This window comes from Bos indicus, chromosome 8 (genome assembly GCF_029378745.1).
Source record: "Bos indicus isolate NIAB-ARS_2022 breed Sahiwal x Tharparkar chromosome 8, NIAB-ARS_B.indTharparkar_mat_pri_1.0, whole genome shotgun sequence".
Classification (NCBI taxonomy): Eukaryota; Metazoa; Chordata; class Mammalia; order Artiodactyla; family Bovidae; genus Bos; species Bos indicus.
This window is the reverse complement of record NC_091767.1, coordinates 10,023,584-10,036,697: the sequence shown is the minus strand read 5'-3', so window position 1 is coordinate 10,036,697 and position 13,114 is coordinate 10,023,584. Positions and strand designations below refer to the sequence as shown.

The following is a 13,114-nucleotide window of genomic DNA, read 5'->3' as shown; positions in this document are numbered from 1 at the left end:
TAAGTGTATGGGGTTTCCCTTGTGTGTTACTCGTTGCTTCTCCCTTGCTGCTTTTAATATTCTTTCTTTGTGTTTAGTCTTTGTTACTTTGATTAGTGTGTGTCTTGGCATGTTTCCTTGGGTTTATCCTGTATGGGACTCTTTGAGCCTCTTGGACTTGATTGACTATTTCCTTTTCCATGTTGGGGAAGTTTTCAACTATAATCTCTTCAAAAATTTTCTCATACCCTTTCTTTTTCTCTTATTCTTTTGGGGCCCCTATAATTTGAATGTTGGTGCATTTGCTATTGTCCCAGAGGTCTCTGAGACTATCCTCAGTTTTTTTTCATTCTTTTAATTCTTCTAGATCTCTGTTAATTGATTCTTGCATTTTCTCCATTTTGTTTTCAAGGTTTTTGATCATCTGTACTATCATTATTCTGAATTGTTTTTCAGGTAGTTTGTCTATTTCCTCTTCATTTATTTGGAATTCTGTGTTTCTGGTTTGCTTCTTCATTTATGTAGTATTTCTCTGCTTTTTTATAATTTTTTTTAACTTGTTGTGTTTGAAATCTCCTTCCCAGGCTTCAAGCAAAGTTGGAATTCTTTCCTTGAAGAAGGTTGAATTGTTTCTTTTGGTTTCTGCCCTCCAAAGGACTGATGCTAAAGCTGAAACTCCAATACTTTGGCCACCTCATGTGAAGAGTTGACTCATTGGAAAAGACCCTGATACTGGGAGGGATTGGGGGCAGGAGGAGAAGGGGACGACAGAGGATGAGATGACTGGATGGCATCACTGACTTGATGGACTTGAGTTTGAGTGAACTCTGAGGGGTGGTGATGGACAGGGAGGCTTGGCGTGCTGCGATTCATGGGGTCTCACAGAGTCGGACACTACTGAGCGACTGAACTGAACTGAAGGCTGGTCCAGTGGTTTGTGTAAGCTTCCTTTAGAGTGTGATTTGTGCTGAGTTTTTGTTTGTTTCTCCTGTGATGGATAAAGCTGAGTGAGGTGGTAATCCTATCTGCTGATGATTGAGTTTTTATTTTTGTTTTGTTTGTTGTTTAGATGAGGCGTCCTGCACAGGGTGCTACTGGTGGTTGGGTGACGCTGGGTCTTGCGTTCCAGTGGTTTCATTTGTATGAGTTCTCACTATTTGATACTCCCTACGGTTAGTTCTCTGGTAGTCTAGGGTCTTGGAGTCAGTGCTCCCACTCCAGAGGTTCAGGGTTTGGTCTCTGGTCAGAAACGAAGATTCCACAAGTGGTTTGTTATGGCATTAAGAGAGATTAAAACAAATATCCAAAAATGAGAAACAAAAAATGAACCCCAGACAAATGGCAGTTACAAAATCATGCAAATAATAATTAAAATAATGGAATATACATATATACATATATACCCATGAGCAAAGTCAAAACAGTCCAACAAAAATACAGTAGATTGATCTGGCAAACAAAGGAAATCAAAAATTACATTTACCAGTTAAGAAGAAAACTAACTAAAGCACAAACTGGAAAACAAAACTAAAGCAAGGTGCCAAGTGGGGAATAAAGCAATGAAAACAAAACTAATAAATATGTTGAGAGGAAAGGAAGGAAAGAAAGGAAATAATGAATATGCAAATTTAAATAGAGATAAATGAAGATTTATATACTTTAAAGATTAACTGCAAGGGGAAAAAAAACAGGGAAGGCAAAGAAAGGGATAAATGTACAAAAATACAGTAGGTTTAAAAAAATTAAAATTATAAAAAGGAGAAAAGAAAAAGAAAAAAAAATGGAAGAAGAAAGAAAAAAGGAAAACTACACAGAACTGCAAAAGCCCAATGTAGAGGCAGAGGTTTATAACATTAAAAAGTGTGACTGAGTATACACATATACATATACACCCATAGGCAAAATCAAAAAAGTCCAACAAAAATAAAGTACAATAGATTGATCCAGTGAACAAAAGAAACCAAAAATTATATCTACCAGAACAAAACTAGCCAAAGCACAAACTGGAAAACAAAACTAAAGCAAGGTGCCAACTTGGGAATAAAGCATTGAAAATAAAACTAACAAATATGTTGAGAGGAAAGGAGAGAAAGAAACAAAAGAAAGAATAGATATGCAAAGTTAGATAAAGGTAGGTAAAGAAGATTTATATATGTTAAAGATTAACTGCAAGGGGAAAAGAACCGTAGGAAAAGCAAACAAAGGAATAAATGTAGCAAAATAAAAATAGGTTTAAGAAATTAAAATTAAAAAAAGAGGAAAACTCTATAGAACTGCAAAAGCCCAATGCAGAGGCAGAGGTTTATAACAACAATAAAAAATGTAACTAAGGAAAAAATAAAGCTCAGAAGCTTATTTGGATTTCATAGTGCCAGTAAAATCGACAGCTACAGCAGAGGGGAAAAAAGGGTGGGGGAAGGAAAAAAAAATCCAAAAGAATGTACAGAACAAGTCAAAAAATAATAATAATAAATGTTTTTCTGGAGTCATTGCTGTCCGCGTCCTTTCCCTCGCTGGGAGTCATAGTCCACTTTACCTCCCTCGGATGCCCTCCAACACTGTGCTGATCTCTGAACCTGCTGTGGGGCAGCTCAGATTCTAATCTGGTCCTACTCCTGTGTGTTCTTGCTTCCAGTGTCCACAGCTATCAGAACTAGTGAGTGTTCTTTTGTGGGAGCTCTCAGTGACCTTTTATATATTCCATAGACACAGAGTCTGCCTAGTTGATCGTGTGGATTTAATCTGCAGCTTGTACAGCTGGTGGTAAGGTTTTAGGTCTTCTTCCTTAGCTACACTGCCCCTGGGTTTCAACTGTGGTTTTATGTCCACCTATATGTGTGGGTCCTTCACTGGGGTTTGCTCCTGTGGCTGCCCTGGAGGGCTTGAGTTTGCCCCTGTGAGGGCCAGGTGTGGAGGTGGTTCAGCTGCTTGGGTCACAGGGGTTCTGGCAGCACCAGGTACTCAGGGGAGTTGGTGGCTAGGGCAGCAGGAAATACAGTGCTCTAGAAGGGCATGGCAACCAGTATTGGCCAGTACGCTCCAGTGTTCTTGCCTGGGGAGCCCCACTCCCTGACAGAGAAGCCTGGTAGGCCACAGTCTACAGGGCAGCAAAGAGTTGGACATGACTGAAGTGACCCTGTGGGCATAGACGCAAGACTTTTTTTGCCTGTGGCAGCTCTGCCCCAGTGAGAGTTGAGCGTGAAGGTGGCGCAGCTGCTTAGCTTGCAGGGACCCTGATGGCGCCAAGTGCGCAAGGACATGGACTGCCTCCGCTGCAGGAGTTATGTCCCTATCAGAGTCTTTTTTTTGAGCCTCTTGTAGCTGGCGATCAAAAGGCCTCTTTGGCCATTCTCTCTCTGTAGCTCCGCCTGTTCAGGCACTTAGAGGGCTACCTTGCCTGGGGTCCTTCTTCTGTTGTTCGGTGTGTCAGGCACACAGAGGGGCCCTCCTGGCTGGGATCCTAGTCTGTAGGTTGGCGCCTCTGGCACTTAAAGTGGCACCCGGGGTGGGGTCCTACTCTGTAGTTCAGTGTGTCAGGCGTTTGATGGGCCAGCCTCTCTATTGTTCAGCTGCTGATGCTGGCGTGTGGGGAGAGAGAGGCTATGGTGATGGCTCCATCCCCGTGACTCGGCAGTATCGCCTTGCTTCCATGGCTGCCTACCTTTCCCCCACAGGCATTTCCCACCACGATCTCCTCCCTCATATCCCCTCAGTCTGTCTCTTCTCCCTCACATCCCCTCAATCCATCTCTCCTCAGTCAACAGCAGCTTTCGCCCTGGGGTTGCTCCACAGTCCCTAAACTCCAGCTCCCGGCTGCTGCACCTTCCAGGGGACCAGTGTTCCTGTCCGGGGTATGTGTGGCTGCTGCAAGGACTGTCTGATTCTCATTCCATTTAGGCTGCCACAGATCAGCTGTTTCACTCTCGGCCTTAGATGTTTCTCCTCTGACTCAGACAGTTGTCCCCATGTGGGGATCAGACCCCTGCTTAAGTCCCCCCACCAGCCGAGGGCAGGTCCAGTCCTACTAACACTCCTGTTTTTCCCTGTAGTTCCTTCATCCTACCGAGTTTTGCGTGGTTCTATATATTCTTTTCCACTGGTCAGGTACTCTTGCCCACTGTTAGCTGGTGTTCTGCATGAACTTCTGTGTCTAAAGATATATTCCTGATGTATCCTTGGAGAGAGATGTGCTCCATGTCCACCGACTCCTCCGCCATCTTGTTCTCCTAGGGAAGATTTTTACCTCTTATTTTTAAGAAAGTTCTATTTGAGTCTAGGGTAAATTGAGGACTATCTTGTAATTAAACATTAAAAAAAATAACTTAGCTACTATTCCTCTGGTGCTTTTTATTTATGTGTGTTTATTTTATATATATACTTATTTATAGTTTGAAATCTTACTGTAAACTGTGTGTCCTAAATAAATAGTATTAATTACACTATTTATTATTGGCTATGCCTGTTTTAATAAAGAGTAATATTTTTGAAGCCAAAACAAAATTAAGTATACATTTTTCGGTTTTCTGCCAACTGTGGAATATCTCAGTATGTGACCCACAAGCAAGATATTTGCATTATTTCTTCGACATATTGTAATGTTCTCCAAGGACATAAGCATAAATAAGCCACAACTGCTAAATGTGGAAATCCAAATCATTAGGTTCCCAATAAGTAAATGATTCTTGTCTTGTGTTTTAGGTTCCCAGATTGTGACGAGCCATATCCTCGGCTGGTGGACCTGAATTTAGCTGGCGATCCTACTGAAGGAGCCTCAGTGGCAGTGCAGAGGGACTACGGCTTTTGGTGTCCCCGAGAGTTGAAAATTGATCCTGATCTTGGCTATTCCTTTTTGCACGTGCGTGATTGTTCACCTCCTTGCCCAAATATGTACTTTAGGAGAGAAGAGCTTTCATTTGCTCGGTATTTCATAGGATTGATTTCAATCATTTGCCTCTCTGCCACGTTGTTTACTTTTTTAACTTTTTTGATTGATGTGACAAGGTTCCGTTATCCTGAAAGACCCATTATATTTTATGCCGTCTGCTACATGATGGTGTCATTAATTTTCTTTATTGGGTTTTTGCTTGAGGACCGAGTTGCCTGTAACGCATCCAGCCCTGCACAGTATAAGGCTTCCACAGTGACCCAAGGATCTCATAACAAAGCCTGTACCATGCTTTTTATGGTACTCTACTTTTTTACTATGGCTGGCAGCGTTTGGTGGGTGATTCTTACCATCACATGGTTCTTGGCAGCTGTGCCAAAGTGGGGTAGTGAAGCTATTGAGAAGAAAGCCTTGCTGTTCCACGCCAGTGCGTGGGGCATCCCTGGAACTCTGACCATCATCCTTTTAGCGATGAATAAAATTGAAGGTGACAATATAAGTGGCGTGTGTTTTGTTGGCCTCTACGATGTTGATGCCTTGAGGTATTTTGTTCTTGCACCCCTCTGCCTGTATGTGGTAGTTGGGGTTTCACTACTTTTAGCCGGCATTATATCCCTAAACAGAGTGCGAATTGAGATTCCATTAGAAAAGGAGAACCAGGATAAACTGGTGAAGTTTATGATCCGGATTGGTGTTTTCAGCATTCTGTATCTCGTACCACTCTTGGTTGTAATTGGATGCTACTTTTATGAGCAAGCTTACCGAAGCATCTGGGAAACAACGTGGATACAAGAACGCTGCAGAGAATATCACATTCCATGTCCATATCAGGTAAGGGAAACCTTGTTCTAAATTTCAGAATATTTAACAGTGTAAAGAGCTAATCTTAGCTGTTTTTTTTTTTAACTCTTCATGAAAAACCTGAACATTAAAATTTTGAAGTGAAGTTAATGAACAGATTTATTGTAGTAAGAATGTCATACACACATTTCTGTTAACATCTTCCTTTTAAAAGATCACTTTCGTGAGTCCAGGCCATGGGCTTATAAGCACTTTACTTGTGTTATCACAAAATAGTTGCTTGTTGATTGTTTAGAAGTCTGCAGGTTTGAGGGGAAGATGTTGATTAAAAGTGTCTGTGGAAATTTTTCTGATACTTAGAATGGGAGTTTAACAGTTTTGAAAAAAAATTAGAATGCATTTGTACAAACAGTTTCTTTTAGTTGGTCCTAGTTTTTCTTTTTTGCATACTGAATATTTTGTGATTTACCTTTTAATTTAAAGAGATCGGATAATCATAGAATTTTAGATCTAGAAAGGACCTTAGAGATGATTTTTTCAAGTTCCCTCTATAATTTAGAGTTCTTAAACATCTATCTCATTTGAGGCTTAGAAATGTTAAATGACTTGCTCACTTTTTTAAAGTACTTATGCATTATAGATTACTTCCGTTTACTTGTCTCTTTCCCCTCATAGACAGTGAACTCTAAGTGCAAGAACATCTTTTTCATGTTTTTTGAAAGCACGTTCTATAGGTTAGTAGATGATGGCATTGAGAATGGGAATGTGTAGATTGAGAAGAAAAGACATTTTTAAGAAATGTTCCAGTTTTACTGGAAACAAGGAGTGTGTGATTAGCACATAGTCAATTCTCGTAAATACTTGATGACTGAAAATGCCATTTCCTTTTTTATTTTGTAGTATAAATAATTCTACACAAAATTACATTCTTATTGTATAAATATTAGCTACTGGCTTTTAAAACAACCTATAATTGAGAGACCAGAAAAAATGAATAATTGAAATTTTATTACATTTCTTGATAGAATTGCTTATTAAAAACTCTTAATATGAGTTTTCAGGCCTGAAGCTAAGTAATCAAATTTTGCCTCTAATGAGAGAGAAAGAGATGGTTGAATTACATCATATGCTTCTTTATGTAAGGTTTCTAGGATTCCAAATATATATTATCTTAGGACTATAAAAGAAATAATGTTTGGCTCTGGAATAGCGATCTGAAAAATACCAGCCCTCAAACATGTAAATTAATAAATTAGAGTAGTTGGGACGCCACTATTTTCAAGACATTCCTAAGAATCTTTTAGCATCTTTAGAACCAGTTTGAGCTATACAAAAATGTGTGTGTGTGTTCATTTCTTTACAGTCATAGGTTCTATAAGTGTTTTTTATTTCCAGCTTACAGAAATAATGTTGGATTTCCAACATCCTAAAAAGAATAGAAAATGGTATAATAACTAACATAGTTATTAAGCTATAAAGTCTGGGTCAGGAATCCTGGCTTCATATCTAACTCTTATTATTTACTAGTTTTATAGCTTTTGATCAACTTCATCTCTTTCCACTTCAATTCCTCATATGTAGAATGAGTAATGGAATCTCATAGAAATAGAAGAGTAATCGTGTTAGATAGAAACAGTAGAATCTGTCTCCTAGGACTGTCTTTAGGCATCTACATGCAGTTAGAAGTGTATCTTCTGTATAATAAGTGCTCGAATGTTAGTTCTGTTATTCATTTTTTCATTTATTATTGGTGCTGTTACTGTTATTTACACACACACATACGTACATAAACTTTTTTTTTAAACCGTTCAGTACCAAACTTTAGCAAATGCCATGTTTAAGTTATTGAGAATATACATGACAGTATGTGTACCACTAACTTGTTCATTTTAACTGCAGTAGAGAGATTGAATGGACAAATATACTTTAATTCATTTACTCATTATTTTGCTGATGGACATAGAGTTCCCAAGCGTTTTACTATTGTAATACCTATCTTCCTTGTACGTGACCAAGAATGTTCATGGGGTGTGTACCCAAAAGTGTAGTCGTGGCATTTCAAGTGGTTATTTTAATTTACACTAGCAGTATGGAGTTGGAATTCCCCATTTCGCACCATCTTGGTGTTCTCAGGCTTTTAGGTTTTTGTCAACCTTTGAAACAATATCTCAAGCCTGTCTTGATTTTTGTTTTTATGTCCCTTATGCCTCGGTGTTTTCATGTTTATTGGCTGTTTGGGGTTTCTCTTCTGTGATTTGCCTGTTTGTTGCCTCTGTCCAACCGCTCTGTCAGGTTATTTGCCCTTTGTTGTTATTCTTGTTATAATTCTTTGTCAGTTACTTGCATTGCAGATACCTTATCCTGCTCTGTAGCTGGTCTTTTCCCTTTGTGTTTTCTTTGCCTCTTGTGTTTTAAGAAATCCCTCCCTACCTCTAAAAATCATAAAAATGGTCTGCTGTTTTTTTCCAGCAATTTTTTAAATTTGATTTTTTAATTCACAGCTCTAATCTTTTGAAATTCATTTTTATCTATGTTATGAGTAACAATTTTAGTTTTTCATATGAATGGTGCTTCTTGCACCATTTATCAGATAGCCCATCTGAATGGTAATGCATTGCTGTAATATACAAGTTCCGTTTTTAGGTTCTCTTATTTACTGCTCTGTTTGAATAACCTTGTTTCAATCCCACATTTCCTCTACCTTATGCTTCTTCAAAATTATTTTAACTGTTCCTGGCACTCTTCTGTTTGAATTTTAGAATAATTTCTTCAGGAGAAACAGTTTGTATTTTGTTGAAATTGTTTCAGGTTTTAGATGAATCCAGGGAAAATTGCTGTCTTTGTGACACTGAGTTTTAGTATCGTTTTGTTTCTTTATGTATGTATTCATTAATTTGTTCCTAGGTACCCTACAGTTTTTGTTTCATTTGTGAATGAGATCTTTTCTCTGTTACATTTTTCAGTTGGTTATTGCTGGTCTACAAGAATGCCACTGATTTTTATATATTGACCTTATATTGAGCATCCCTGCTGAACTCTTCTGTTAGCTCTAATTGTGTATAAATTCTCTTATATATTCTTTGTAGAAATCCTGTTGCTGCAAGTAAGGCCAAGTTCATATCTCACATTCCATTTCTTATGTTTTATTTAAGATTTTTGTGTCTATACTCATGAGAGATATAGACTGTGATATTAATAGTTTTTCTTTTCTTGCCATGTATTTTTCCTTTTGGTGTCAAGGATGTAATAGCTTCATAAAGTGAGGTCTTTTCCTCCTGTTCTTTGAAACAGTTTTTTACAATGAATAGGGACTGCCTGCTCTTTGGAAGAGTCGGTATATCATCCTGTAAAATCCTGTCATGGTATCTTTGAAGTAAAGAGAGAGAAATTTCATCTTTCCAAACTGAAATTCTGCAATTCCCCATTTCTCCCTGTCTCCTGGCCTTTGGCAACCATTGTTCTGCTTTATTTGTCCATGAATTTGACTGCTCTGGGTACCTCGTATTAATGAAACTCAAACACTAGAATTTTAATATTAGTTTTCATTCAGGATTTTACTTCAGAGGAATTTTATACAGACTTGTAAATTGAGCACCAGAGCTATTGAATTCCTATTTGAAGTAATATCCATACATAATTGAATAAGATTTACTATTACTGAGCATGCCTAAAAGAATGCTTGTTAAGTTTTGATGATAATTCCTCATGAGAGGTTTTTTAAATGTATTAAGCAATGATGTTATCCTTGAGGTAGCCTCTGCACTTGTCTTGGAGAACGTGATATTTGAATATATGTTCACATGAATATCAGTGCGGTTGCTTTGTAGTCATTTCTCAAAATGAAACTCTCAAACATTTGAAAAATCAGAATATGAGGTAGTTGATCACATTGTTTCAAAGTACCCAGTTGGGTTTAAACTAAATTGCATGTATTTAAGTCCATGATTTGAAGAAAAGTGGGCTTGTGTAAAGTAGTTTAAAATATTTAAAATGAACGTCCTTGCTGAAAACAGGAATTCACTGCTTGGCTTTTAAAATACTTTACACCAACTGTTTTTTGCAAGAACACTTTTTAAAAAATGTGTATTAACTAATTTGGAAAAGTAATACCTGAAAAGAGTTGGTCATGAAATATAGCTTGAGTTTTCAGAATTATGTATATTTTACAGTTTAAAATCAGTAAAGTTTATTCCTAGAATATGTTTCATCTTATGTATTATTTAAACAGCACAGTAATTTTCCAGGTACTTAGTGTTTTGTTTTGTTTTTTTTTTCTTTTAAAGTATTTCCTTCTGTTTATTTAGGGGCTTCTAAGAGGCTCAAAGCATTTTATGAAAGAGTTACACATTTCAAAGTTTGTTGATATTTCTAGAAAGCCATTCACATGTAACATATTTATTAAAAACTTGAGGTTTAAAGTCCTGTCTGTAACACTGAGTCTCAGTTTCCTCATGTAAAATATAAGGAATAATATGTTAAATATAGTAATATCTACCTCATAGGTGGCTGTGAAGATTAAATGAGAAAATGAAGTTAAGCCTCTTACTAGAATGCCTTGCACAAAGAAAAATTTCATTATTCTGTGGTTGCAAGTACATAATTCCTGAGGTTTAAAAAAGAATTGTTCTTATATTCTGTATTAGAATCATCATTTTGTCTTTTAAACATTGATTTTCAAAAGAAACTGTTTCCTTTCCTAAGGTTTCTCCCTTCATTTTTTTCTCTTTCATCCATCTAATCCAATGAAGTAAGTCCCAAGGAATTTTGATACTAGAACCTGTGTTTCAATAATAGAAATGTGTTACCGTAATAGAAGCAGCTTAGTTAAACTGTCAAGTTCACATTAGAGCCGTTTGTAGAATTAAAAAAAAAATTATTTGTGTAGAAAACAAACAAAAAACCCGTTATTTCTATTTTCAGCCACAGAAGGCAGCCCGTCTGTTGTTTATCTAATCTTGATTCAGAAACATACAAAAATAGAAGATAACATGATATCTAACTTAAGATTTTAGCTTCATTTTCTGATAAGAATGTTTCCTCTTTACCAGACAATACCAAAAAGAATCAACATTGTTTATGAAAGGACCATAAGGAAATGGGTATGTTTCACCCTTCCAACGTTAGTGACAGCAAATAATTCTCAATAAATATATAATACGTACTACTAATCTTTTCTTTTTTCCTGCTACTCATCTTTAAAGTGGTAAGTATACTGCCTGTGACTTCCTAGCACCAAACTGCTTTTTCTTCAAAGTTGTTCAGTGCCTGTAATAGAGGGAAAGATGGAGAGTTACTGAACAAATATTCTAAGTTTCTTATAGGAAAATATTTTGAAATATTATATTTTAGAAGTATAGAATATTAAATTTATTTTTAAAGTATTCATACTGTTATGTACAGACTGTAAAATGCTATTAAGGGGCAGTTTTGGATAAACACTTTAAAATATACAAGTTATTTTGGCCTCTGCTAAACAGACTAAATAGCCTAAGCCGTGAGTTCCGTTTTAGTCTTAACTGCAGATATATCTGGTGGTGGTGGTGGTGTTCATTCGTTAAGTTGTGTCCAACTCTTTGTGACCCCAAATAAACTGCAGCATGCCAGGCTTCCCTGTCCTTCACTATCTTCCAATGTATACTATCTAGTGTACAAATGATTTATACGTGTTTAGGAAAAATTCAGTGTTCTTGCCATAGTCTACAGCAGGGGCACAGCAAACTTTCTCTGTAAGGTCATATAGTAGATATTTTAGGCTTTGCCAGCCATTTGCTTTTTGTTGCAACAACTCAGCTCTGCTGGTGTAGTGCAAAGGCAGCTATCAGTCAGTTCAGTCGCTCAGTTGGGTCCGACTCTTTGCAACCCCATGGACTGCAGCACACCAGGCTTCCCTGTCCATCACCAACCCCCAGAGCTTGCTCAAACTTATGTCTGTCGCGTCAGTGGTGCCATCCAGCCATCTCATCCTCTGTCGTCCCCTTCTCCTCCTGCCTTCAATCTTGCCCAGCATCAGGGTCTTTCCCAATGAGTCAGTTCTTCTCATCAGGTGCCCAAAGTATTGGAGCTTCAGCATCAGTCCTTCCAATGAATATTCAGAATTGATTTCCTTTAGGATTGACTGGTTTGATCTCCTTGCAGTCCAAGGGACTCTCAAGAATCTTCTCCAACACCACAGTTCAAAAGCATCAATTCTTTGGCGCTCAGCTTTCTTTATAGTCCAACTTGCACACCCATACATGACTACAGGGAAAACCATAGCTTTGAGCAGTGACCCCACAAGAGAGTTGACCCAGACTTGCCTGTGATTGTCCAGGAGTCTCTGGCGGAGGTGTGGGTTGGCAGTGGCCTGCTGCAGGATTGGGGGGGCACTGAGTGTGCCAATGCATGTACGAGACCTTTTGAAGGAGGTCGCCATTATCTTCATTACCTCCACCATGGTTTGGTCTCAGGTGAAACAACAGGGCAGGAACACAGCCCCACCCATCGACAGAAAATTGGATTCAAGATTAACTGAGTATGGCCCTACCAATCAAGAACAAGACACAGTTTCCCCCACAGTCAGTCTCTCCTGAGGAAGAGAAGCTTCCATAAGCTTCTTATCCTTATCTGTCAGAGGCTGGACATAATGGAAACCGCAATCACAGAAAAGCAGCCACTGACAATACATGAACAACTGCAAGTGTTTCAGTAAGACTTTGTTTACAGTGACATAATTGGGGCAGATTTGCTCCGTAGGTTGTAGTTTGCCAGCTTCTGAACTACAGCAAGCATTATTCTCTGTCACCTTTGATAATTCTCTTATTACAGTGGTTGGTGACCTATGGCACTTTTCTGTCCCATGGAATTTGTCACTGTTTCATTCTCATTACTGCTTTTGAGGATCATCATTTTACTCTATTACATAATGGTATTAAAAATACTCAATAAAATTCTAGTACATCACTATAATAAAGATATGCCAATAAATCTTATTTCCAGTTGTCTTTGAAATCATACCACACCAGAAAAATTTGAGTCAAGGAAAAATTTGAGTAGTTTATGGGAATAGTAAAATAGAAACAACATAATGTAATGGTCATAGAAGCTTCTAGTTTCTAAGTATGTACTGTGCATCAGATTCTGTAGTCAGTGAATTTATACACATCATCTCCTTTAATTCTCACAGTAGCACACTAAGATTGTATTCTGCTTTACAAATGAGGAACTGAGTCTTATAATTAAATACAACTTATCTAGATTCTTAAAGTAAGTGATAAAGCTAAGGTGTGAATTGTATTTCTGATTCCACAGACTACTAACCACCTACCTGATCATGTTGAATATGAAGTCTTCTATTTTATTTCCTCTGCCTGCCTGCCTGCTCAGTCGCTTCAGTTATGTCTGACTCTTTGCAACCCCATGGACTGTAGCCCGCCAGGCTCCTCTGTCATGGGAGTCTTCAGGCAAGAAAGC

The 13,114-nt window shown here is 37.9% G+C and overlaps 1 protein-coding gene across 2 annotated transcripts in view; it reads left to right on the top strand.

The window, feature by feature from the left end:
- FZD3 (frizzled class receptor 3) overlaps positions 1 to 13,114 on the top strand; it is a 98,073-nt gene that overhangs the window by 43,639 nt on the left and 41,320 nt on the right. Inside the window, exons 4-5 of one of the 2 annotated variants that reach the window (XM_070794413.1) lie at positions 4,678 to 5,695; positions 10,714 to 10,764. In XM_070794413.1, the coding sequence (XP_070650514.1) occupies positions 4,678 to 5,695; positions 10,714 to 10,764 (1,069 nt within the window). The remainder of the gene's footprint in view (positions 1 to 4,677; positions 5,696 to 10,713; positions 10,765 to 13,114) is intronic. The other variant, XM_070794414.1, reaches the window with a different exon arrangement.